The sequence below is a fragment of the Oratosquilla oratoria genome, chromosome 2 (assembly GCF_046742065.1).
Source record: "Oratosquilla oratoria isolate Oo_2021 chromosome 2, ASM4674206v1, whole genome shotgun sequence".
NCBI lineage: Eukaryota > Metazoa > Arthropoda > Malacostraca > Stomatopoda > Squillidae > Oratosquilla > Oratosquilla oratoria.
The window spans coordinates 54,838,871-54,866,342 of NC_134778.1; the positions used below are offsets into that span (position 1 = coordinate 54,838,871).

The window sequence follows — 27,472 nt, forward strand, 5'->3', positions numbered from 1 at the left end:
CCAGATACTGTTGTCAAACACAGTACGTTCAATGAGAGGAAGAGGGGGAAATGCTACAAAGGAGGCTTTTGGCGCGAGAGAAACACTGAGAGATTATTTCAGCTCCCCAGCTGGTTCAATGCCTTGGCAAAATGATAAAATATAAGTAGACAAACAAACTTGTGTAGGAATATTTGTTGAGTGAGCTAAGGAGATGCATTTCCGCAGTGGATAATAGGTTGTTATTATACATATGGAATTTCTTTCTTCGGTTAATAATGTGTATTTTTTTTCTCTCAGTACCTTGGCAATATGATAAGTATGCAAACATTATCACTGTAGTGCAGCGAAGTCAGGTCATACAGCTCTGGTTTACCTTTTGACTAATTCTATTAGCATTTCATCTAAATCCACAAAATTAAAGTAAGTTTTGTAGGTTATATTGTATTCAGTTGGTGCTTATGAATATCCTCGCTGTACGCATTGTCATTGTATCAGTGATAAATAAAAAGAAAATGTATTTTTATCATTTTTCTAACTTTCTCATGATCCCATTGTGGTGTTTCCTTTGGATTATCCATGGTTTGGTAGGGCAGAGGGTAACACTACTTGCTTATATGAAGGCTGAATCTCGACTGGAGTGGAGCAGGACCGTGGCAACTGAGTTCACACTGGCGCTCACGGTCCAGTCTCGCTCCAGTAAAAATATCTTTTGACGGAACCGTGACCGGAGCGAGACTGGAGCGAGAGCGCCAGTGTGAATGCTTCCATTGAAATTAATGAGACAATATTGGACCGGACCGAGAGCGTAGCGAGACTGGAGCGCGACCGGACCGATAGTGTGAATCAACCCGGGACACGTCGTGCTTAGTTGAAAGAAGAGAGGACGAACCAGTGAAGAAGGCGATGATGACCGATGTTAAGGGATGAAGAAGACAAAGAATGAGATGGAGAGACGCAACCAGGTGTGAAATGAGGAAACTAGGAGTGCAAGAGGAGGATGCAATGGATAGGATCAAATGGAGAAGGATAACTCGAGCGGCCGACCCTGAAATACAGTGGGATTAAGGTCATATGAAGAAGAAATGTGCTGTATTACTAGACCATTCTGGCAAATCAGCCTTCGTTCATACCCCCCACTCTCTCTCTCTCTCTCTCGTTTCTCATCTATATGCTATCTATTTCTATTTTGTATATAGTAAAGGTAGATGTATAGTACAATGAGTATCACTTTCTAGGGTTAAAACAACGATTTGAAAAAGTTCTATGACACGTTGCACAGCGCTTTTTTCCCTCCCATGTTGCCACGCCGAGGTGCCACAAGTGAGATAGGTGATATGAGCTCTATCGTTGTACCCTAAAATGCGAAACTCAGTGTACTATACAACTTCCTTTACTTTATACAGAATGTAAAATGATTAAATATCACATGCATGGGAAATAATAGAGAGACATGTATAAAATGTCGATTAAGTAGAATGGCAACTCACAACGTATTCCACATCTTAAACGGATTCTTTGGCTCTTATGCACTGTTTCCTGGATATAAGACCATGACTCACACTCCCAAATACCTTTCGCATTCCGTTCTCAATGGCGTTATCTAAATTATGTTGAATGTGCCGTGTCATTCTACGTTTAACACGATGCACTTTGAGACGTTGAAGTCCACCTTCTATTTTTCTGACCATGCAAACAGTTTATTAAGATCCCCCTGCAGTATCCCAGCATCTTTCCCCAGATCTTGTATGACGTCCTATCTTAGTGTCATCTGGAAACTTACTAACATCACTATTAATTTTATTGGCAAAGATTAGATAACTTCATGGATAAGGATGATAGCTTGTAATGGACATGGAACTGACCGGTGTATACCTTATGGTCTCTAGCAGTCTTCTCCATTCTTAGATTCTTATCTTACCTTATCTTTCTGATCGAACTCACCTTTCCTAATCTCGACGAGTCAGCACATTCTTCGCCGTAACAGTATCAATTTTTCTTTTAACAGCTGATATTTAATGCATTTTTTTCCTTCCTTCATTTTCATATTTGGTTCCACTATTAAACGTGAATTTTCTTAACAAAAGATGCTTTGGCTTTATTTTTTCTATTTTTTTTTTTGTTTACTCAATCCTTCTCTGAAGGACGCCAGCCCTATGCTGTAAGCACTGATTACTTTTTGCTGCCTACATCATATTAACAATAGCTTCTCAATTTACAACAGTCATATTACTATCATCCTCAATTGTCGAGCAGTTTTATTGCGACAGACTTTACCTAAGATACAAGTGTAAAAAACGCATTTTGACCTAGGACATCAACACAATTTGATGTTTCACTAATTATGTTACCTCTTCTTGATCTCTAGTCCATTGTTCTAGTCTTTCTTACTTTTTTTTTCTGCAAGGCCCAAACAATTTCGGTTGGCGTTTGCGTATTTTAGCATGCTTTCATTCTGCATTAGGCCAAACTTTTTAATTCGTTGGTTTACGGGCCCACCAACGTTGGAAAAACCGAAATGAAAATATAATATAAAACGGCGAAATTCCTCTTCTTTTTATTTCTGACAAACTGCCGACCAAACTGCCGTACAAAACATGCAAAGTTTGGTACACACAACTGTGTGCTTATCAGCCTGGCCAGTGAGAAGGTATAATGAAACAAAACTAAAAAAAAAATGTATATATTTACTCCGACCTGACAACATGGCCTCCTAAAAGCTTCATGTAAATCAGGGCCCTCATATGGGAGGTGGGGCAGCACATTTAGGGGGCGGGAATTCTAGTCTGGACATGCCGACCATAAGATGATAAGGCTGACAAAATAGTTATAATAAAAAAGGGCAAAGGAGCCCTGAATATTTTAATGTACGAATTTTACGTTAGAATCAACATACTATGAAATATTTACCTTTATCCTTTCTGCAACAGGGACATTAAATACAAATATCAAAACATGTTTAATTATTTCGCAAGCCAGTAGCTAAAACAGTCTAAGGGATGGTGGTGTGGGGGAGGGGGCGTCACTGAGAACTTTGCCTCGGGGAGGCACTTTGCCGTGGGGAAGGGGTCGGCACTATGGGGTGTAAGGGCATGATAATATTTTTTATTTATTTATATTTTAATTCTTTTTATTTCGCCCTCCGACAGTGGGGAAGGATCCATGGTACCCGTAACCTAATAAGTGAAAAAAGTTTGGCCATGTGTGCGGAGACTACAGGCTGCAAATTATAATCTATGGTGGATTAATATTTTATAAAAAAAATTCATCTCGTTCATGCACTGAAAAACCTTTTGGTCCTCTTGTTTCACTCACGCTCTTACTATGTTTATCGGGAGGAAACATTCTTATATCTGACTGTCTATTGTTTTTATAATTGTTCCACTTCTCACTGAATAATATATATATTTTTTTTTCTGTGTGTGTGTACCTGCGCATGCGTTTACTCGGAGACAGTACGACAGTTTTCCCTCATTACCATTCACCTGCCTTTGTTTACGTTTGGCATTCCTGTAGTAGCATATGAGGGGATGTGTAAACATTACAATACAGGAGGCAATGTAAAGAACTGGACCTATAATCATGTCAGACGGAACTCTAAATAGGAATTCATTCTATAATTACCTACGGGTAAGTGAACAGGTGGATCAGTTGATGATATAGATCGCTGCTTTAGAGTTGCATTGGTATGATACAAGATGACATCATCTGTTTAACAAATAACTTTCCTTACATAATTTTGTTTGTTATTCTATCACCTATCGTGATAATGTAAATTTTCATGGGTTATAGTGATTAATGGTAATGAAACTTGTATGAGGTGTAATCTTAGATAGTTTTATGGGAAAGAGCTACCCAGAATATTTATTGACTTGTTATTACCAATATTCATTGACTAATAGATTTCTTTAAATGACAGGAGAACCATGAAATCGACTTATTAAATTGGTGTGAGCCAAGATGGTTGGTTTGTGTTCCCCAGGAAGCATCATTGAAGAACATTCCAGTTTCAACATTCTTTGTTGGTGAGATATGTCAATTAATGTTTGGATATCATTTTCCTATCCTGCATGCAAGATTTTCATTTTTTTGTTTTGTTTTTAAGGCATCTTTTGTTTTAGTGAAATTTCCTTGGTAACATTTCTGTAGAAATCCATCAGGTGGTGTCCATCCATCCTCCTAAATAAAGAATGTTAGAAATCAATGTTTTATATTAAGATTCATGTGAATCTGATAGATTTCTACCACAAATAACTCTCATTCTATTTTTCAAACCTTGTCCCTGATTGGCATAAAGATAGATGAATTTAAGTAGAAATAACCGTATTATATCTATAGAGGTTTACCATGTTGCCTTGTAATTTTTTGTATTTTAGTTCAGTTCACATTGTCAGTTACTCAACTTTTCTTAAATGAAGGTCTCCTGCAAAAGTAAGGTTTTTATATCATGTAAATGTTTTGTTTTTGTTTTGTAATGCAGTATGCATATGCTTCCCTTGGTCATCTACGTAACAGTGATGGCAGAGAAAAGGAGGGTGAATGTTGTATACTTACCTGTCAAGTCTTACATTTTTTGGTGTAAGTCTTACATAATTTTTATTATTTTCAAGTCTTACAGCGAAAGTTGAAAATCTTGCGCTTTTTCTGCGCATGTAATGTGTTTGTATTAATCACATAATGAAAAACAATACTGTTTACAAGAACTTTTGTAAACATTACTGTTTTTCATTATGTGGCATTCATACTGTGTCATTGTGTTTTCATTGTGCATTTGCTTTGAAACAAATATTGGATGACAAAAAATATTTTCTTATGGATTAATTACTGTTTTAATACACAAACTTATGGTCTTTAACACAAAATTTTACAGCAAGACACCACAGTAGCTTGACAGATATGTGTATATAGTAGGACAGTTTGCTTCTTGCATCCTGGTTGTGCTAAATATAACAAACTTGCTTGTGTCATTTTTACTGAAATTCACAAATTTTTGTGCCAACCCAGGGGGTGGAAAAAATCTAAAATAAGTAATTTGCAGTAGAATTCAGTGCCATATTCATATGAATGATACTGTAAAACACTGATTTCTGACATTCTTTTTTGGGGGGAAGGGATGTGGTGGACCTCTGTGGTAGTAGGGTTATTGGTGGTGTTTGTTTGTTTTGCCAAGTTTAGCTCCGGAGGGGTGGGGTAGTGAGAACAAATTGTGTTGCCATAACATGTAAATAATTTCTAAAATGATATGTAGTGAAATCCAAATCTAATGAAACACCTTGGAACCAAATACATTTTGTTATATAAAATATTTCGCAGAAAAGGATGTCCAATCATGGCTATTCAAAAGTTACAGAACAGCACTCAAAAGTGTAATTCACATGCAGTAATATAAGATATTACACCACTGAATCCATGCCTATCCTTGAAGCAATTAAGCCATTCAACTGAGAATTCACACAACTGTTCACTATTCAACTTATATATTTTTTTTATTTAAGTAATGATTAATGGTCTAGATATTGGCTTGCTTTCAACACATTGCTGTGTAAATCAGTCAGATAACACTTAATCTTATTTTAGAAACTTGATTTTTTCAAATTTTTACACTTTGCCATATTTTTGACTGTTTCAGTTTCACAGAAAAACTTCATTTTTTTTCTGGACCTTCAAATTGTAGATCTTTTGGATCTTTTACCAAATACATGCACAAGCATGCTTAAAGTCTCCCATTTAAAAATGGTGCAGTATTTCCAATTTCTTGCAAATGGGTAAAGTCCTTTTTTTTCTGATTTCTGAAGATGATGAATCTTGCTTTTGCTTTGTGGAACCCATGGTAACTGTAGGATGAAGTGAAAACAGTGAGTTTCTTATGACCATCATGCTATACCATCTCCAACAATACTGGCATGTAAAGTAACACCAGTATTGTGATGATGATGATTTGTTTTAATGTCACAAACTCCCTCCCCTATCAGAAGGCTAGGATGGTGCCCCTTACAATGGATTTAATATTGTAACGTTTATAATTTTTGACTACCTGTCATGTCTCACATACCAGAAGTACCATAAACAGACACCAAATTGGATCTTTATGAAGCCTAGGAATTTTTGGAGAAATTATATTTTGTTAGAATGGGGTTTTTACTGTAAAACATTTGCCTTATGCTTTTCCCAGTCATCCTCGTTTACATGGATAACCAAAGGAAGCATGTGTGCATTATTTAAAACACATTGCACATCTAAAGAAAAATAGTATAATGAACACCATACATTTGTGCGTGCCTTTGATTTGGCTACCTCCCTTATAAGGGGGAAAAAACCCTTGGTATATAGGTTGATGAATAGGAAGATCATGCATTTGCTGAAGATATTAATTAAAAAAAGATTGTGTAATTGACATGGTGAGTTGATATACATACATATACCAAAGGCTTTTTCCCCCTTACATGGGGGGTAGCCAAAAAGAGAAAGGCATAGAAACCACTCCCACCCATTCCATTTCCTATATATTCCACTCCCCTCCACCCTCCTCCCTCCCTCTTATCTTGGCACCTCCTGGATGACGGGTCATCCCTGCATCCTGTCCACTCCCCTGGGTCAGAAGAGTTGATCTAGAGTAGAGAAAAAATGCATTTGGTAGACCTTTGAGGAAATGCTATCATTACTTTTAATAGGTGGTGGTGAAAAGCTTTTGCAAGTAGATGCATAACTGTGGCAGAAACTGTTGCTTTTGTTCTTTGTGTTTGGACTGTTGGTGCTGGTAGTCCGTGCCAGGAATTGGAGAAAGGTACAGGATTCGAACCCACAACAAAGCAGATGTGAGACCAGAATGCTTACAATTATGCCACCAGCACAATAGAGAATTGTCACAAACAAATAATAATAGCCCCATGTTTATGCCAGAATACAAATCATTTGATACAAATGACCAAGTTGAGAGACCTGATCCCTGGGGATGGTTGTTTCGTACACAAGTGTTTCATACAAAGGACATTTTGTACACATATAATTGTTTTGTGTATCCCTCTTAAGCAATGTAAACCAGACTGCAACTGTTTAGAAGAAACAAGTAGGCACATGCACACATCTCTGCCTTAACCTCTGCAATACGAGTAAAATTCTCTTTAGCAGTATCAGCTGCCAGATGTACGATGATTTGATGGTGCATTACAATACTCACATTATAAGATATAAAGTTACAGCTGTATTACTCATTCTCTTTCACTCTGAGTATTAATAACCACAGAAGATATGATCAAGCCAGTTAACAGAATATGGGGGTCACTCGGCTACAACTAAAAGGGGATAACAGTGTCCGTTGATGTGAATAATCCGTTGATTTGGAGTGGTTTTCGGGTGGTATAGTGATTGCACGCACTAAACAACAGCACCAAAAACACTGAAAACAGCGAAAACACGGCTAATTAACGTCCATTAATGAGAGGTCTCACTGTAATCAAAACCCCCGATGCTGGCATCCTCATATACCTACTCAAACCTCATGACGTCTATGTAGGTGACATTGTATGGAAGGGGCTAAAGACAATACCACATATTCTTATTCACTGGGTTGAATCTACCTATAAACATGTTCAAAATCTGAGGCACCAAAGATATTTTGATTTGTTCCCCAGTGTTTTGAATAAATTACATGTTTAATATTAGAGTAGTAGAAGGCAGAAGTAAATAAAAAAATCATTATGTACTACATTCTTTGTAAAACTAGTTCCTCCTATGATTGATAGCTATAGCAATGTGTGTTCTTTAGGGATAAGATTCTTCATATTTTATGTTAAGAATAAATTATACCTTGTGCACATAATTAGGGGTTAAAGACAACACAACATATTTGTATTCACTGGGTTGCATATACCTATAATCAGGTTTAAAATGTGAGGCACCATAAATATTTTGATTTGTCCCCCAGTGTTTTGAATACATTATATGTTTGATATTAGATTAATAGAAGGCAGAAGTAAATAAAGAAATTATTATGTACTACATTCTTTGTAAAACTAGTTCCTCCTGTAATTGATAGCTATAGTAAAGTGTTTTCTTTAGGGACAATATTCTTCATGTTTTATGTTAAGAATAAACTTTACCTTGTGCAGTAGAATTTGGATATATGAAATATAAAATGAAGGTGCAGATATTATTTTAGCAAGTTAAAACTTGCCAAGCAAGGTTGAGTTTCCATGGTAAAGAAATATTTTCATTGCAGAAGATAGTAATGCAAGAACTAATATGTCTATTTCTTTACTTTCAGAGGCTCATACATTGTACCAGCACACCAACTCAAAGTAAGGAACATTGATGATTGAAAGGGAATAAATAGCATTGGTGATATGATTTACTTAAGTTTTTGTCAAAAAACAAAGAAGACAAAATTCTCTCTCTCTCTCTCTCTCTCTCTCTCTCTCTCTCTCTCTCTCTCTCTCTCTCTCTCTCTCTCTCTCTCTCTCTCTCTCTCTCTCTCTCTCTCTCTCTCTCTCTCTCTCTCTCTCTCTCTCTCTCTCTCTCTCTCTCTCTCTCTCTCTCTCTCTCTCTCTCTCTCTCTCTCTCTCTCTCTCTCTCTCTCTCTCTCTCTCTCTCTCTCTCTCTCTCTCTCTCTCTCTCATATATACACACGGAAGCTAAAATTTTCTAGTATGTAACGTGGCCACATTGCAGGAGTTAATTTTTACCAAACTTAACATTACTCTTTCATCTTTATGTTGATATTCACTTTCAGGGTTCCCATTACTTTGATAAGTTATTACTATTTCTATAGTCCAGATTACATTGATAATCATATTTTTTATGTAATATTGTGCATTTGACTGTATCTCATGTTGTATTTCAGTTCTCAATATTGCAGTCAGCTATTTGGAAATTCCTTGATTTATGAAATTACTGGAGAGGACCCACGAGCCATTATTTCCTATAGTGACAAGGATGCAGAGGTTCTTATAACCAAAGCCACCATTATCACAGAATATTTGATAACAGTTGAGGTAAGGCTCATACTAATATCTTGAGTTGCTTCTTTTATGCAGCTCTATGGTTTGATTAATTTGTAAACATATTGTATAAATGTACACATGTATTTGTAAATAGGTGTATATATTTTCATTTTATATATATATATATATATATATATATACACATACATACATAAATATATATGTATTGACAACAGATAAAAATTACATGTATGGTAAAGCTAGATACAGAAGCTCTGCCTTTTATCAATAAATACATGAAAAAAAATATGAAGAGGTTGAAAAAATTCAAATTCATAAGGCCCAGCAAAGAGTTCAAAATATTACCTTAAACATCTGGGGCACAGCAATGAAATTCTTGGCAGGTATTTTGACCCACTCTGATTACACAATTGCATACTGATTATATGGGTGTGGGGGGTGGAAATCACATGATTCTTATCCTTAAAACCAAAGTGTCAGTAAACCCAGTACCTAACAGACCCAGGTCTTTGGAGTGAACTTAAGGGGAGGACCAAGAATGAGATGGATGAATGAGATGAAAGATGACTTGGGTATTGGGTAGGTCTGTTGAGCTGGGAAGAGAGAAGGTGAGAGATAGGTGCGGTTAGAGAACAGGTGTGGATGGACAATAAATTGACACTGCCTGGAGGGATTTCTACTTGTCTTCTCTGTTCACACATGAGGCAACAAGGAGGGAGAGTTGCTATGTAAATGAAGTGGCAAGGTTAAACCAGTTTCAGCTCTTGGGCTCTGCTGTGAATGTGCTTTGTTTTGCTGCATTGTTTCTGACATGGGTTGAGGGTAGGGGACAGGGATGATTCTTCATTTACAAGGAACTAAGAAAAAAGGGAAACAAATGGGTGTGGGGTGGGTAGGAGGAGGTGCATGCTTTGGCTGTCTATCTCCTTTAGAAGCCTTTTTGAGATAAATAGATTTTGTATTGAGAGTAGATTTCATAGAAAAGGGAAGAATTAAATTATTTTTTGAATATTAGTGTAATTTTCCAGAAAATCATTATTTACATATCAAAATTTACTGTAAAAAATTAATAGAAATTCATGATAATTTGTGGCTAGTACTAGGCTATGGGTGTCAGGTCATCACCACATGGGGTCATATGCAATAAAACATGATAAGTTTAATGTGATTTTTTAAGATAATATACTGCAGCACTGGACACCTCTTTTTAAAACAATACAGGACAGACAACTCCACATCTGTACTGGATGACAGCTGCAAGGGAGGGTGGGACACTGGCAGAAAGTGATGCAAGTTTTGCATGATAAATCAGAGTTGCTCATTACTCTTGCCAGCCATGCAGGAGGACTGGATGGCAATCTGGATAGTGTAAAATTCTGGATAATGATGATCTAGATATAGGAAGGATGAATTCATATAGATATGTGTGTGTGTGTGTGTGTGTGTTGAATAAATTATAAAATGGCAAATGAGATTGAAGGTGAATGAAGTAGATGAAGATTAATAGGAGAATTTTAATGCCTCAACATTTTGACCTGCAGGATCTTGATCATAAAGCTTTGTGATGAAGACCCTATGTATATACATACATATATATATATATAGAGGGTGGAGGGGAGTGGAGTGTAATTGGAATGGAATGGGTGGGAATGGTTTTTATCCCTTTGTTTTTTGGATACCTCCCTTGTAAGGGAGTATGTATGTATGTATGTGTGTGTATATATATATATATATATATATATATATATATATATATATATATATATATATATATATATATATATATGCATGCATATATGCATTCAGGAGTCAGGCTGGCTGAGAAACTACAACCCTGAAGTCCCTTTCTACAACACTGACATCACTTGCATGTGAGCCGGCCCTAAAGCTTTTATTTGGTTTGCCTTTGTAACAATCCTGTCACTAGTGACAATGATGTAATTCAAGCCATGAAACCCAGCTATTAGTGAGCTTCAAACAGAGGCCTGCATGGTGCAAATTCCATACACTACCATTCTTTCAAACTGAACATACAAAATGTTCATTGACCTGATGCATATACCAGCATCCAGGAGTTGGGTCAGTTGAGACACTACGGCCTGGAAGTCCATTTTTACTATGAGCACTATGGAATAAATTACTAGCAGCTTTGATGTCATTCAAACCATAAAAGCCAGCCATTAACAAACTTTGACCTAAGGTCCATGTGGCGGGGATCCTGCACACTACCATTCTTACACATTAAATGTACAAAATATTCATTAACCTGATGCATATACTAGTATCCAGAAGTCAGACCCACTGAAAAACTACAACCTGGAAGCTCTGATTCTCCTGCAAGAGAGGTCTGGGGTGTTGGATTGATTTATTCATGCACTTATTTATTTCATTTGTCTGGAATTGCAGTCAATTTTTGACATTCAAATGGAAAAGGATCACCTCTAGTTAGACATAGTATAGTTACAGATTTTTCAGCAAAGTTTGCACAAAAATTGTGTGAAAATTATCACCTGTAATTTGTGAAGGCATGAACTCTTTCCACCAGCTAGAATATGGGAAAGGTTCATGACATCTGGACTATTTTTGTGCTTACAACTTTGAGTGATTCACCTCTAGTCAGACATAGTATAGTTACAGATTTTTTTAGATTTTTCAGCAAAGTTTGCACAAAAATTGTGTGAATATTATCGCCTGTAATTCGTGAACACATGAACTCTTTCCACTAGCTAGAATATGGGAAAAGTTTATGACATCTGGGCCTTGATTTTTTTGCTTATGGCTTTGAGTGATTCACCTCTAGTTAGACATAGTACATTTACAGATTTTTCAGCAAAATTTGCACAAAAATTGTGTGAATATTATCACCTGTAATTTGTGAACGCATGAACTCTTTCCACCAGCTAGAATATGGGAAAGGTTAATGAGATCTGGACCTTAATGTTTATGCTTACGGCTTTGAGTGAATTTGATTTATCAATATCTTTAATGTTTCCAGGATAAAATCGTCCATATTCTACTCCTGGATAGACCACTTGAGACATGTATAGATGGTGATGACTCAACTGTTAATCACTATCTTACAAGCTCAGTCACATCAGCTGCTCAGTAAGATTTTTTTTCATACTCCATTGATGTTGTTTTGTAATTTTTGCAATATTATGCTTATATGCACATGTTTTATTTTTTTCAATGAAATGAAAATTCTTGGGAGTTGGTAAAAGGCTAAAAAGATTATATCCTCTACAAAAAACAAGGAAGTGGTTTTAATGTCTTTGTTTTTTTGGCTACCTCCCATATAAAGGGAAAAAAGCCTATTGTATATGTATGTGTATGTATGTACAAAGACATAGAGTACTATAAATTATAGTTCATTCCTCTTACAAGGGTGGTGGCTGAATGGAAGGAAATACCCACCCTTCACCCATCCTACACCTAACCAAAAACCCATTTCATATCCCTTCCATGTATTAGAGTATCGCTACTTGTATCAGTAGTCGAGGTGACAGTAGTTTGTGCCCTACCACCAGTGAGTTTGACCAAGGGCATGGTTCATTAAATTCCACACTACAAATTCCTCTGTAAGGGGCACCATTTTAGCCTCCTGATAGGGAAGAACTTGCAATGTTAAACAGAATCATCTTCATCATCATCATCTTAATGTTTGTGATGTGTTGTTTGAATAAGATGGATGTATTGTATGTTATGCCAAGAATCTTGGGTGTATGTGTGTGAGGTAGGGTATGTGTACCAATGGAGACGCACTTACCTATGCAGACGCATTTGACACAAAAAAACTTCTACCTGCCAATGGTGAATAGATAGAACATAATTATAGGCTCAAAAATCACTTAACTATCCCCTGCATGCAATGGGAAGCAGTTTCTGATGCACAAGTGTACATACATAAAGCCATGCACAAGCCAACTGCAAAAAATGGAATAAAAATCTGTTAAGGAACAGTAAAAAAATAAATGCCTTAAAAAAAAAAATTCTTAGATTTTTGTAAGGATTCTTTCAAAAACAGTACTTTTTTTTTTTATTTCATCTCCTGCAGTCACGTACCTATTTGGATTAGGAAGGTAAGACTATGTCACATTATGAGGGGATAGTTAAGTGATTTTTTGAGCCTATAATTATGCTCCTATCTATTTACCATTAGCAGGTAGAAGTTTTTTTGTGTCAAATGCATCTGCATAGGGCAAGTGCGTCTCCATGGGTATGCGTACCCTATGAGAGTATTGTTGATGAAGAGGTATGGCATGTATTTTTGTTTCACTGTCCAATTGGTGAGAAGTGTGGCTGTAGATGGGGCTATTTTAAGCCTATCTGTAGTGAACCAGGTGTTGAATGTGTCGAGGTATGGTTATAGTATTTCTGCACTTTTGTCTTCATTACAATGTGTGCATGTAATTGTTAAGTCATCGGCATAAAAAGAGATTGATATTGCTGGGGTGTCAGGTGTGGGTATTTCATGGGTGTATACATTAAAGAGTTTGGGGGTTAGAATGAGCCCTTTGCTACTCCGTTTTTTACTGGTTAGCAGGGGTGTCACTGATACATTGGTAACACATGGCTGGCAGCCACTAAGGAGGTCAAGCATATGGGTTAAAATCCTGGTTACAGTGCAAAGGTTAGGAAAGGAATCCATTCTGTGTAATGGTCCCCAACTGCTAAAACTTAAGTCCTTTCATAAGGCATTGTCCTAACTTAAAAAAAAAGTAGTTCAAGGTGTAAAAGGAAATTATAATCAATCACAGATCATGGAAGGATGAGGAGGGGTGCAGTTTATTTTCTATTCAACTCTCTTTGGGTGAAAAAATGTACATACATACATATACCAAGGCTTTTTCCCCCTTACAAGGGAGGTAGCCAAAAAGGAAAAGGCATCAAATCATTTCCACCCATTCCATCCCTGAATGCACTCCACATCCCTCCACCCTCCCTCTTATCTTAGCATCTTCTGGATGACGGGTCATCCCTGCACCTTGCTCACTGCCCTGGGTCAGAAGCAGTGTCGCAAGACACAGCACATCCACAGCAAGGCCACTTCATTAAATCGGCGACCCCCCCTCTCTGTCCCCCCCATGCATAAAAGGAGAAGACGGGGAGAAATCCCTTCGGGCTGCGTCAAATTTTGCTCACACATACTACCTCACCCCCCATCCCCTCGCCCATTCCACCTCATGCATCACAACATCATCCATATACAACCATTCTCCATTCACCCCTGTCTTCTGTAATAGAAATAATTCAAATTGACATAGGAAGATCTTGGGTCCAGTCTGAAGATAGAGTACCAATTCCTTGGAGAGGCACTGGAATAATTTTCAATGACATCCATTTCATTGGACCACCATTGACAAGTACTCATTGTTGATCCCTGTATGGATAATAATAATAATAATAATTGATTAAATTTTCATTTACTGGAAACCCACAGCCCCACAGTAGCTGACATTGGTCCACAGACCCTCCTACAGATCTCTGGAAAGAAACTTTGGACTTATGACTGTTGTATTAGTGTGTTATCAATAGTAGGATGGGGGAACATTTGTTGATGCCAGCTGTCTTTGTGTGAAAAGGTGGAGGAAATCTTAGGCCTATTCCAAAGACCAAATACACCTCCAAAGTGAGATGAGGATGTTGATAGGTTATGAAGTTAGGCAGCAGGAAAATTACATATGTCCATTTTGTAAGGACCACCTCATAAAGTTAAAGGCATCAATCACTGCTTCTGACCCAGGGCAGTGGACAAGATACAGGGATGACCCCTCATCCAGGAGGTGCCAAGATAAAAGGGAGGGGAGTGGAGTGTGATGGGAATGGAATGGGTGGGAGTAGTTTTTATGCCTTTGTTTTTTGGCTACCTCCCTTATAAGAGGGAAAAAAGCCTTTGGTATATGTATGTATGTACATTTATATTTATTTTGATAGGTGAGACTAATGATTGATCCCTTTAACTTTATGAGGTGGTCCTTACAGAATGGACATATGTCACTTCCCTGCTGCCTAACTTCAGAACCTATTAACATCCTCACCTCACTTTGGAAGTGTATTTGGTCTTTGGAATAGGCCTAAGATTTCCTCCACCTTTTCACACAAGGAGAGCTGACAACAATGAATGTTCCACCATACTACTATTGATGACATAGAAATGGTCCCACACCAGTACAACAGTCATAAGTCCAAAGTTTCTTCCCAGAGGTTTGTAGGAGGGTCTGTGGAATGCCAGCTACTATATATATATATATATATATATATATATATACACATCTGTACCTATATATTATATATATATATACATATATACACATGTATATATATATATATATATATACATATATACACATATGTATATACATATATATATATATACATATACGGAACAAGTTAGATGAGAAAGTAGTGTGTGCAAAAACAATACATGAATTTAAAAATAGTTTAGATAAAATGAGATATGAAGACGGTACCCCACGAGCATAGCTCCCCTTCCCGTAAAATACAACTAGGTAAATACAACTAGGTAAATACACACAGAGACCAAGAGCCCTTTCCATCTTACAAGGGAGGTAGCCAAGTCAAAGGCATGTACCCACTCCCATGCACCAATGCACCACCCCTTCCTCCCTCTCATCTTAGCTACTCATGGATGATGGGTCATACCTATATCCTGCCCACTGCCCTGGGTCAGAAGCAATGTAGCAAGACACAGTACATCCACAGCAAGGCCACTTCACTTGTATATAAGATTGAGAAAAGTACAATGGCAAGCCACAAAGCTGATTCCAAATATCAGAAATAAATCATATAAGAATTGACTAAAACATATGAATCTATTTTCCCTAGAAAAAAGTAGACTCTGGGGTAATTTGATACAGGTCTTTAATATTCTAAAGGGAACTGATATAAATGATGAAATTTTCACACTGAATGTGAATTAGACAAGAAATAAAGGTCTCAAACTGTCAGGAAGTAAATTTAATTTGGAAGTGGGTAGAAAGAACCTCACCAACTGTATAGTAGATGAATGGAATAAACTTCCTGCAGAGGCAGTGCAATGTACAGTTCATAATTTTAAGATTCATTAGATGAACACCTGAGCAATATGTTGTAATGCCTGTCATTTATTGTATTTTACTTATTATTATTTATTTATCATTTATCCATTTGTTTATTATTTATCATTATCTATTTGTTTATTTTTATATATATGTAGCCTAGAAGTATGATGGGGGTTACTAGGCTGGAGTGAGAAATGAGGAGGTGAGGAAGAGAACAGGGGTGGAAAAGGAGCTGGGAGATAGGGTTGATGAAATGATATTAGGATGGTTTGGACACATGGAAAGAATGAGTGAAGAAAGACTAGTAAAAGAGGTATGGAAGGCAGATGTGGAGGGAGTGAACATGAGGGGATGTCCTAGGATGAAGTGGATGGATGGGGTGAAGGGGGCTTTGGGGAAGAGGGGAATGTCTGTTGAGGAAGGACGGGAGAGGACAGAAGACAGGGGTGAATGGAGAATGGTTGTATATGGATGATGTTGTGATTGCATGAGGTGGAATGGGTGGGGGGATGGGGGGTGAGGTAGTATGTGTGAGCAAAATTTGACTCAGCCCGAAGGGATTTCTCCCCGTCCTCTCCTTTTATGCAATGGGGGGATGGAGAGGGGGGTCGCCGATTTAATGAAGCGGCCTTACTGTGGATGTGCTGTGTCTTGCGACACTGCTTCTGACCCAGGGCAGTGGACAAGGTGCAGGGATGACCCGTCTTTCAGGAGGTGCTCAGATGAGAGGGAGGGTGGAGGGGTGTGGAGTGTATTCAGGGATGGAATGGGTGGAAATGATTTTATGCCTTTCCCTTTTTGGCTACCTCCCTTGTAAGGGGGAAAAAGCCTTGGCATATGTATGTATGTATATATATGTATTGCTTCTGACCCAGGCAGTAGGTTAGGGACAGGGAGGACCCTTCATGTATAAGGAGCTAACATAAAAGGAGAAACAAATGGATGATGGACAGGAGCGGGATGGGCCAGGGATGTGTGCATGCTTTGACTGGCTACCTCCCTTATAAGGGGGAAGAAGCCTTTTGGTATATAGATAGATATAACCTTCATAATGAACATAACTATCAATGTATTGTATACCTGTACATCTTCAGAGTTTTGTTGTTTCAAGGAAGTTTTTCTTGTTTTCAGAGCCAAAGGGTTTCTCTTTCATTTTCGTGCTCATGAAACTCCCCTCAAAGACCTCAATGAAGAAGCTCAAGATGCATTAGAAGAGATTGTTCCATCAGATGATGTTACTAACATTCAGAATGTGGTGCATGACATTATCCTTAATGCATGGACCAAACTCATCAAGAAGCACTCGCCTTCCCTCCAGGCCAATCCAGACTTTCAGGACCTACTTTTCAGAGCACTGGACTAGTAAGTCATGTTATATTGGAGATACATGAATACACACATGTATGGGTGTATTTGGGAGAGGTTAAATGGTTTTGATGCAACAACCAACACTTCAAATGTAAAGTATATCTGAAAAGGTGTTTGTTTACAATACCAAGTGTTGTTTTTACATTACAATTAGGTAGTATTGAAGGATTTCCACCCAGAAAGGTATGTGATTTTATCAAGGAAATTAACCAGAAGGGGACAGAGGGGGGTCACTGATTTAATGAAGTGGCCTTGCTGTGGATGTGCTGTGTCTTGTGACACTGTTTCAGACTCAGAGCAGTGGGTGAAATGCAGGGATGACCTGTCATTCAGGAGGAGCCACGATAAGAGGGAGGGAGGGGGTGAATGGGGGTGGAGTGTGTGGGGATGGAATGGGTGGGAGTGGATTTGTTTTTTTTTTTGGCTACCTCCCTGGTTAGGGGGGGAAAGAGCCTTTGGTATATGTATGTATGTATCCTTAGTAACTGTGATGATGATTGATGATTTGGTTTAATGTTGCAAACTCCCCCAATCAAGAGGCTAGGATGATGCCTCTTATTGAGGACTTTGTACTTTATTTTTTTATGTTGGGTGATATTTTATGTAATGAATGAACTTTGTACTATTGAAGCTGATCCAAAATATTTCTTCTACCAGTTATGTGATGGAAAAATGCCACCAGGTTTTGTGGTGGCAAATATGTGAACGCTGTCAAACAGTGGACCAAATTGTCAAAGCACGACTTACTCACCTACACACTGCTCAGCTTTCTCCTCTGCAACTTGGAGTGCCTGCCCACTATTACACACCACTACCAGCTGCTGTAAGGAATATGATTTATATTTCTATTAGGATAACCTTGGGATATAATCATATTATTATTTATTTATTTATTTATCATTATTATAATTTTTCGCATCAGACCCAGTTATGGGCCAAAAGGTCTCCTGTTGGCATGCTCCTTCTTTGTAATCCTTTTGTACTTTGTAATCAATTAAAACTTATTTTGTAAGGAAACAAGACAAGTTTTTTCCTTTCTTAATGTACTAAAGGCCCTTCATACCATGTAAGGGAGTGGGTGATTCAGAGCAAATGCCCACATCATAAACAAACAAAATTCATTTACTTTCCTTAACAGTTCAAGAGATGAAGAGATACTGTTCTTCTTCAGCAGGGCCCAGCAGCTGTAGCTGGTTTACTTGCACAAGTACTTTGCCATATGGCAACCCCCCTCCTCATCCATACATACATATACCAAAGTCTTTCTTCCCCCCTTACACGGCAGGTAGCCAAAAAACAAAGGCATAGAAACCACTCCCACCCATTTTATCCCCTACATACTCCACTCCTGCTACCCTCTTCCCTCCCTCTTATCTTGGCACCTCCTGGATTACGGGTCATCCCTGCATCCTGTCCACTGCCATAGATCAGAAGCAGTGTCACAAGACACAGCACAGCCGCTTCATTAAATCAGCGACCCCCCTCTCCATCCCCTCATACAGAAAAGGAGAAGACTGGGAGAAATCCCTTTGGGCTGCGTCAATTTATTTCTCATACATACTCCCTCACCTCCCATCCCCTACCTACTCCCCCTCACACATCACAGCATCATCCATACACAACCATTCTCCATTCATTAGTGATATACTAAACTAATATTCTTTTTTTGTTATCTGTTTAGGTAGTAGAATTGGCTTCCCTCTCTGGTAGAGAAAGCCCCATAGGAAGGCTCCAATGCGTCAGCACAACCATAGATTTGATCAAGGCACAAGCAAAGGAGGCAAGGGTCGTCTTGCATGCATATAAAAACCAAGGTTTGTGTACTGAATGTTTGAGGCAGTGTATCCAGCTAGTTTGATCACATTAATTGAATGTTTTCATTTTTTTTTTTTTTTTTTTCCATTGATTATGAAACTATGCTTAATGATGGTCTTGCCTAATTTAAGAAATTTATTCTTATCTTCAGATGACTATCCCTCCTTAGAACTAAGTGAAGCAGAGCTGGTTGCTTTGCTGACCACAGTGGTAGTGCAAGCACAGTGTAGTCATTTGGTTGCAAACATCTATTATATGACACACTTTGTTTTCTCAATTAATGAAGAACATCCATTGTGGTGTGTATGAATTTTTTTGACATTTGTACATAGAAATTGTTCCTAGGTTTCTTCATTCAAATTATCACATTCTTTGTATTTTTTGTTGTAATGATCATGATTCTCTCTTTTTTTTTTTTTTAGAATATTTACGTTTTTGTTCGTTTTATCACTTCATTTATAGATTTACGTTTTTCAGGAAAAGTCTTTGTCTACTCAGGTCGTCTTTAGAGCACATTATGAAACTTGATGTGGCAAGTTTGCCTCCTGTCAGTGCTATTCGAAAAGAACTTTCACTACAGGACCTCATGCAGGTATGTTCAAAATATGTGATCTGTTGAGTTTCACAATTTCCACAGTAATTTAAAGTGAATCCATTGTATTTTTGAAGTACATACATACCAAAAGGTGCTTTTCCCCCATATAAGAGGGAGTGGCAAGCCAAGTCATGCACCTATCCCACGCCCATCCAACTTCCATCCATTTGTTGTCCCTTTTATCTTAGCTCCTTGTCATTGAAGGACCATCCTTGTATCCTGACCACTGCTCAAGTCAAAAGCAATGCAGCATTTTTTTTTTTTTTTTTTTTTAAGTAAGATAAATATTTGTTCTGTAATAATCAGAATGTTTTTGAATATTCTTATATTTGTGATCCCTGGCACCTGCCTACTGCCTGGGTCAGAAGCAATGCAATGGGACACAGCACATCCACAACAAGGCCTGCTGCTTCATTTACATCGCAACCCTCCCTTCTCATCCCCTTACACAAAAAAAATAAGGTGAGGAGAAATCTGTTCAGGCTGCATCAATTTATATTCCATTCACAACCATTCTATGATGCATGAGGGGGAGTGGGTGGGGGATGGGGGTGAGGAAGTATGTATGAGAAAAAAATTGACGCAGCCCGAAGGGATTTCTCCCCGTCTTCTCCTTTTTTGCATGAGGGGATGGAGAGGGGGGGTCGCCAAATTTATGAAGCGGCCTTGCTGTGGATGTGCTGTGTCTTGCGATACTGCTGACCCAGGGCAGTGGACAGGATACAGGAATGACCCATCGTCCAGGAGGTATCAAGATAAGAGGAAGGGTGGAGGGGAGTGGAGTATGTAGGGAATGGAATGGGTAGGAGTGGTTTCTATGCCTTTTTCTTTTTGGTTACCCCCCGTGTAAGGGAGAAAAAGCCTTTGGTATATGTATGTATGTATGACCATTCTCCATTTGCACCTATCTCTCATTAACTCCCTCTGCTACTCAAAGCCCCCTTTATCCCATCTGTCCATCTCATTCTTGGTCCTCCCCTCAAGTTCACTCCATCCACCTTTACTTTCCACACTATTTTGTTAATCTTTCCTCATTCATTCTCCCCCTGTGCCCAAACTATCTCAACATTCTTTCATCTACCCTATTTACCAGGGCCCTTTCCATGCCCAGTCTCCACCTGAACACCTCATTTCTTACTTTAACTATCCTTATAACACAGGGTGCTCTGCAACAACATTGATCAACAACTCTGTCCAATACCTAGTCCATGCAGGTGTTGAAAAGAGTTGGGGTGAGGACACATACTCGTCTCACTCCTGAATTAACAGGAAATAAGCTGGACATGCCTCCTCCATAGTGTTCAATCCCCCTTCACCTTACTTTTACCCATATTTTACCTAAACCTTCCAACTGTATACCTTCCCAAATTCCATCACCAACTGCCTTGGACTCTTCTCTGACCCAGCCAGAAGTGCAGTGTCATCAGCAAGCAACATCTGGCTCACCTCCCACTTCCCTCCAGTCACTTTAACCATCTCCAACCCTCTACCCATAACATACAGCCACTAGCCCAGTATGGGGTACATGCAATGGTGGGATTTAAAAAATTTAACAACAGGTTTTCTCACTCGGCCAGTAGCATGCAGATATCACCAAGGCTGTATTATAGCCTGTATAAGACAATTTTTAATAACTGGTATGTAGAGCTCATGAAATTCCAAGAACAGATTTGTACAAATCAGTAAGAATTGGCTGGATCCCACCACTGGGTATATGAAAATAATAGGAATGCAATTTTAAGCCTGAACACTAAAAGCCAAACACCTTTCACACTACATTTCACAAATATCACCAACATAATGAGAGAAAAAAATATACAGTAGTACTCAAACATCCATGACAACCTATTAACTATACCACACAAAACATTCACTCAGAAAAACATACACACTCAGATTACTAAACAAGCCCTTTAAGAAAGATGGTCAAACTCAGTACTCAAACATTTTTAAGTCATAAGCCCCACAGAGAAAAGCCTCCCACATCTGACAAGAACCACACTGGCATAGCTACACTCAAGACACCATCCAGCATTAAGACAGTGCCAACTCATAATAGACCTGGCCACAGATTTAAAATGCCCCAGATGGAACCACCACACAGAAGACACAGAACACCTCATACTACAATGCCTCACACCAGCAATCCCTAGACACCAACACGATATCTCTTCCCTAAGTGACTCATAGTCTTGTCTGGAGGCTGTTGCCTGTTTCCTGAAGGCCATAGGTCTTCTGCAATAGAAAGCAGGGGCAATGGATTAATTGACAGATAGAAAGAAAAGATAGTGGTAATAATTTCACCAAGGGAAAAAAAAAGCATTGGAGAAGAGAGTTCAAGAGTGATATGGGTAGAAATGAAAATGGGAAATAAGTGATGATTGAAGTGAAGGAAAAGGGGACAAATTGTAGGGGTTGGTCAGTGATATGTTAGATAATTTCCAGTGAGTATGGATGAAAAAACAGTATTGAGTGTATCATAAATATTGTTTTATTCTCCAGGTAAGTGCTGAGGTAGAATCTCGGTTTGAACGTGTGGGGGCTAGCAAAAGTAGTGGTGACATCACAGCCCTTGATCTGCAGCTACATCAAGTCACACAGCAAATTCAGCTTTCAACTCAAGCACTCTCAGAAACCAATTTACCAGAAAGAAATTCCCCAAGCCGTCGCTCAGACAGAGGAATGACTTCTACAGTACAGGATGGGAGCAAAATTCAAAGTTTTAGGTTGGTGTAAACATTTTATAATTAGTAGAAATGTATTCCTTATCACCTGTATTTACCTAATTGTACTTACCCAGTTATAATGTAGAATTTGATTAATGCTCATAGGGTCCTGTCTATATCTACATCTATGAAAACTTACTTTGAATTAATTTATTTTGTCTACTTGAATTATTTCTCCAATTTTGTTCCACAAATTGATGCATCTATGTGGTCTATGTGGAAAGTTGTGCTTCTTAACCTCCTTCAAGGAGCCTGTCATCTGCAGTTTTTTGTTGTGTCCTCATGATGTTCTTTCATCCCGTACTAACAAATACATTCTGTTAGTTTTTCTCCACCTTTCACCATTCTAAAGATTTCACCTCTGGTGTGGGTAGTTCAAGTTTATCTGATTATACATCTTGCCAGCTAAGCTAGGGGTCATTCTAATTGCTGCTTTTTGTACTCCTTATTTTTCTTCTCCCTGTCTTCTTTTCTGCATAAGGGGACAGAGGGGGGGGGTTGCTGATTTGCTGATTTAATGAAGTGGTCTTGCTGTGGATGTGCTGTGTCTTGCAACACTGATTCTGATCCAGAGCAGTGGGCAAGATGCAGGGATGACCTGTCATCCAGGAGGTGCCAAGATAAGAGGGAGAGAAGAGGGTAGAGGGGAATGGAGTATGTTAGGGATGGAATGGGTGGGAATAGTTTTTATGTCTTTGTTTTTTGGCTATTTCCCTTATAAGTGGGAAAAAAGCCTCTGGTATACGTATGTGTATTTATATTGATTTGGTTTAAAAAGAGAGCAGATGTAAAATGGGGGAGGAGTATGAGAGAAAATTTTGAAAGCAATAAAAGATTTTCTGGAAGGAAATCAAGAGAGGAAGGGGAATTGAGTCAAGTAGAGAAGACAAGGTAAAAGGTGCAGACAGACAGATCTTAACAGAAAAGGAGACAGTAAGGGGAAAATGGGCAGAGTATTTTAGAGAACTGTTGAATGTGGAGGAGGATAGGGAAGCATTTGTGGTAGCAGTGGGAGGGGCTAAGAAAATGAGTGATGGGAGAGGAAAATGGAGGAGAAATAAGAAAAGATGAGGTGCAAGTAGCTCTGAAAATGATGAGAACAGTTAAGGCACCTGGGTTAGATGGGTGTCATGCAGATTGTCTGAAGAAGGGAAGTACAGCAATAGTGGACTTATTAGTAAGGTTGTTTAATATGTGTCTGAAGGGGGTAGAGTGCTGGAGGATTGGAGGAGTGCCTATATAGTTTGCTTTACAAGGAAAAAGGTGACAAATGTAAGTGTAGTAGTTTGTTAAGTGTAGCTAGGAAGGCTTATGGGAGGGTTTTAATTGAGAGGATTAGGAGAGGAACAGAAGGATTAATTGGTGAGGAACAGTGTGGGTTTAGAACAGGTAAGGGTTGTGTGAATCAGATTTTTATGGTAAGACAGATATGTGAGAAAGCATTAGGGAAAAGTAAGGATGTTTTTTGGGTCTTTGTGGATTTGGGAAAGGCTTATGACAGGGTAGACAGGAAAGCATTGTGGGAGGTTTTGCAGATATATGAGATTGGGGGTAAGATGAAATGTTTGAGAAGTATGATAAGGGTTACTAGGGTGGATAGAGTGAGAAATGAGGTGAGAAGGAGAGTGGTGGTAGAAAAGGAGTTGGTAGATAGGGCTGATGAAAGAGTATTGGGATGGTTTGGACACATGGAAATAATGAGGGATGAAAGATTAGTAAAAGAGGTATGGAAGGCAGAGGTGGAGGGAGTGAACATGAGGGGACGACTGAGGATGAGATGGATGGATGGGGTGAAGGGGACATTGAGCAAGAGGGAAATGTCTTCTTTTGAGCAAGGAAGAGAGGGATGAGTGTAGAGTTACTGTTTACAGATGATACTGTTATGCAAGGAAAGGAGGGGTGGGGTATGGTGGATAGGGAATCCTTATGTGTGAATGATATTTTGACAGCTCAAATGGATTTCTTCCCATCTTTTTTTTTGCATGAGGGGATGGAGAGGGGGGTTGCCTATTAAATGAAGCAGCCTTGCTGTGGATGTACTGTGTCTTGGTACATTGCTTCTGACCCAGGGCAGTGGACAGGATACAGGAATGACCTATCATCCATAAGGAGCTAAGATGAGAGGGGGGAAAGTGTGGTGGATGGTAATGGAGTGGATGGGAATAGGTACATGCCTTTGGCTACCTCTCTTATAAGAGGGGAAAAGCTCTAGGTATATAGATAATTTAATGTTGGAAACTCCAATGAGGAGGCTAGATTGGTGCCCCTTATGGAGGTTTTTGTAGCGTGGAATTTAATGAACCACGCCTTTGGTTCGACTAGTTGGGAGCAAGGTTCAGCTGCTGTCACCTTGACCTCTGCCGCAAGTGACAACGCTCTAACCTGCTCATCCAGCAAGCATTCAAAGGAGCCTATATATTTCACCCAGTTTTCTCTTTTTTCTATTTCTTTAATGATATCTGTTTAGTTGTTGTAGTTTTTCTTGTCTTGTCACACCCTCATCTAGTGCAATCCTATAGTAGTTCTTATGTATGAATAACAATGCAGTTTAAACTACCTAGGCTTCGGGTTTTGAAAAACATGGAAACTTAGATTTGCATACAATGTAAGTTATTTATTTTCCAAGGTTCAAGTTGGAAAATTAGAACTTTGATGTAATTTTAATGGCATTAACTTTTTTTCAAAACATAATTAATTTGGTTTTCAGAGAGCTGGAAAAACTTTGATGTAATTTTAATGGCATTTACTTTTTTCTAAACGTAATTATTTTGGTTTTCAGAGAGTTCCTTGCAAGTATTCCTTCCTCAGTGCGTGCTAGTTTCAGAAGACGGCAGTCACAGCAAAGGAGTGCCCTACAGTCATCTGTAAATTAACGGAGTATTTTTGTATTTTCTTGAATGGCAGCCTTTATTTAATATTTTTCCTTGTTGACATGGATAGGTAAGGGAAAAAGAAATGTGTACAATCCCAGCAATGTATCCCCGTTATTTTGGTCTGTAATGAGCAATGAAAAAAAAAATATTGCTACATTAGCTGCTATGTCTGGTAATGCAAAGTAAAGGAGAGTGAAAAATTAATAACCCTTGAAGTTGAGGCCTTTGACACAGGCAGGCAAAGGAATCCAACAGTTTGTACCGACTCCAATTTCTCTTATATGTTTGACAAAAGTATTTTGAGCTCTCGGCATAACTTAGGTGTCTGCATTGTGCCTTAGAAAGGTTTCAGGATATTTCAATCTTAGATAAGCCACAAGCCTGATTTGGTTGTAGACTTGTATTAAATCAAAAGTAGTATACCAAACATGACATATCCATTACAATTTTTGGACATTCCAAATTACATATTGTCTATTTGTACAGTGTTGACTCATGTCTGTGTTGTGATTATGAAGTTATGTAAACTAAGGTATTTATACGTGAATGGCAAAGATTGTAGGAAGCATATACTGTAGATCATGAGAATATTGCTTCAGCTCTTAGTAAAGCTTTTTATATTGATATACATTAGTAATAATATTTGTATATAACTCCTGAGTCATCAATTTAGGGTGAGTAATGGCTGCTAATTAGCAGCAGAACAGATTATATTTCTATATGTAAAGACAATAATAGTAATAGTTTTTCCCAGTGTCATTGTGTAGACATTGCAAGTCCGTCCATGTGACATGGCTCACTGTAATGTGAAGTTATGTACATACTCAAACTGCTTTCATCTTTAATGATCTATTTAAGGAGTTTGATGTTTTTTTTTTATGTAAAAACTACTAAGTTGAAAGGAGAAAGATGTAGGGTATTTCGCAATTTCCATCAAACTTATAGATGTCAGTAGTATACTAATAGGAATAGGGAGTCACTGAAATATTATATCAAAATATGGGGAGCTACTAGAAATATTTGTATTTTTATGATTAATTCAACTTTCCTGCTTATAAGAACATTTCTGATGTTGTGAGGTAATGACGCTTTGTCCTTTCATATATCCTGTGGATATATTTGTGCTCTAAGATGGGGAGAAGTGCATTGGGTAGTGACAATATAATGCAAAAGCTGCACTTGTATTAGATAGCAGGAAACTTATAGATATGAAGGAAATTCATGGGTGCATCACACACGGGAACGTCATGGTGACTTCTGCAAATGTTAGTGATTTTTTTATACTTTTCTTAGACTAGAGATTATTTATTATAAAGGTAATAGGTAGAGTAGGGCTTCCTCCATTATAATTTTCATTCTGAAGGTTCTATTTGATTACTGCATTTCTTCATTAAAAGTCATGTTATTTTTAGCTTTGTGCTATATCAGTTATTCCAAAGCATCATCATTTCTTTTCATTATCACAATTAAGTCATTTCATATTGTATCTTAGAATTTTATTTACCCTATTTTCAATATTAAGCTTTCATTTTAAAAAATGTGAACAATATTACTGTATGAAGACAATTTACTATTTTATGAGAGTATATTCCAGTACTGATGATTGAATGGGCTATGTTGTTGTATATATAAAAGCTTTATTCTTTAAAAAAAAATCCATATAAATAATGAATTAGTGTTGTCTTCCTTTTGCAGGAAAAGATTTTTTTATGGTGTTCTGTGAAGTATGTTTTGCTCACATAGACATTTGTGTACATTTTGGGTCATAATACATTTGGGAACTCGATGGAGAAAGTGTGTATCCTTACATGAGGATTCTGAAATCTTCACAGTAAAGATTAACATATCATAATGTGTTTTCTTCAAGTTTTAAACCATTTAGATTATACTCATTTTTGTGCCTTACTGGTTTGGTCCTGTTATGAGAATGGATGTGAATAGATATCCCAGAAGAAATCATGAATCTATGGGATGAATGAAGCTATAAAAGCTTGTGTTTGTTTTCAGGATTTTCTCTACCCTAAACCCGTACCTACCCCTTATCTTAAGTTTAAAATAAGAACACTTTCAGACAAACCTTTCATTATAAAATCTT

The 27,472-nt window shown here is 38.0% G+C and overlaps 1 protein-coding gene across 1 annotated transcript; it reads left to right on the plus strand.

Annotated features, from left to right (window-relative positions):
- Positions 1 to 3,453: 3,453 nt before the first annotated feature.
- On the plus strand, positions 3,454 to 27,225 carry LOC143038799 (uncharacterized). The gene is made up of 12 exons (XM_076208341.1): positions 3,454 to 3,609; positions 3,899 to 4,004; positions 8,243 to 8,276; positions 8,819 to 8,969; positions 11,935 to 12,044; positions 17,132 to 17,362; positions 18,026 to 18,191; positions 19,050 to 19,182; positions 19,335 to 19,482; positions 19,661 to 19,775; positions 22,281 to 22,504; positions 25,284 to 27,225. The coding sequence occupies exons 1-12, from the start codon at positions 3,562 to 3,564 to the stop codon at positions 25,375 to 25,377; spliced, it is 1,560 nt and encodes a 519-aa protein (XP_076064456.1). The 5' UTR covers positions 3,454 to 3,561; the 3' UTR covers positions 25,378 to 27,225.
- Positions 27,226 to 27,472: the final 247 nt, after the last annotated feature.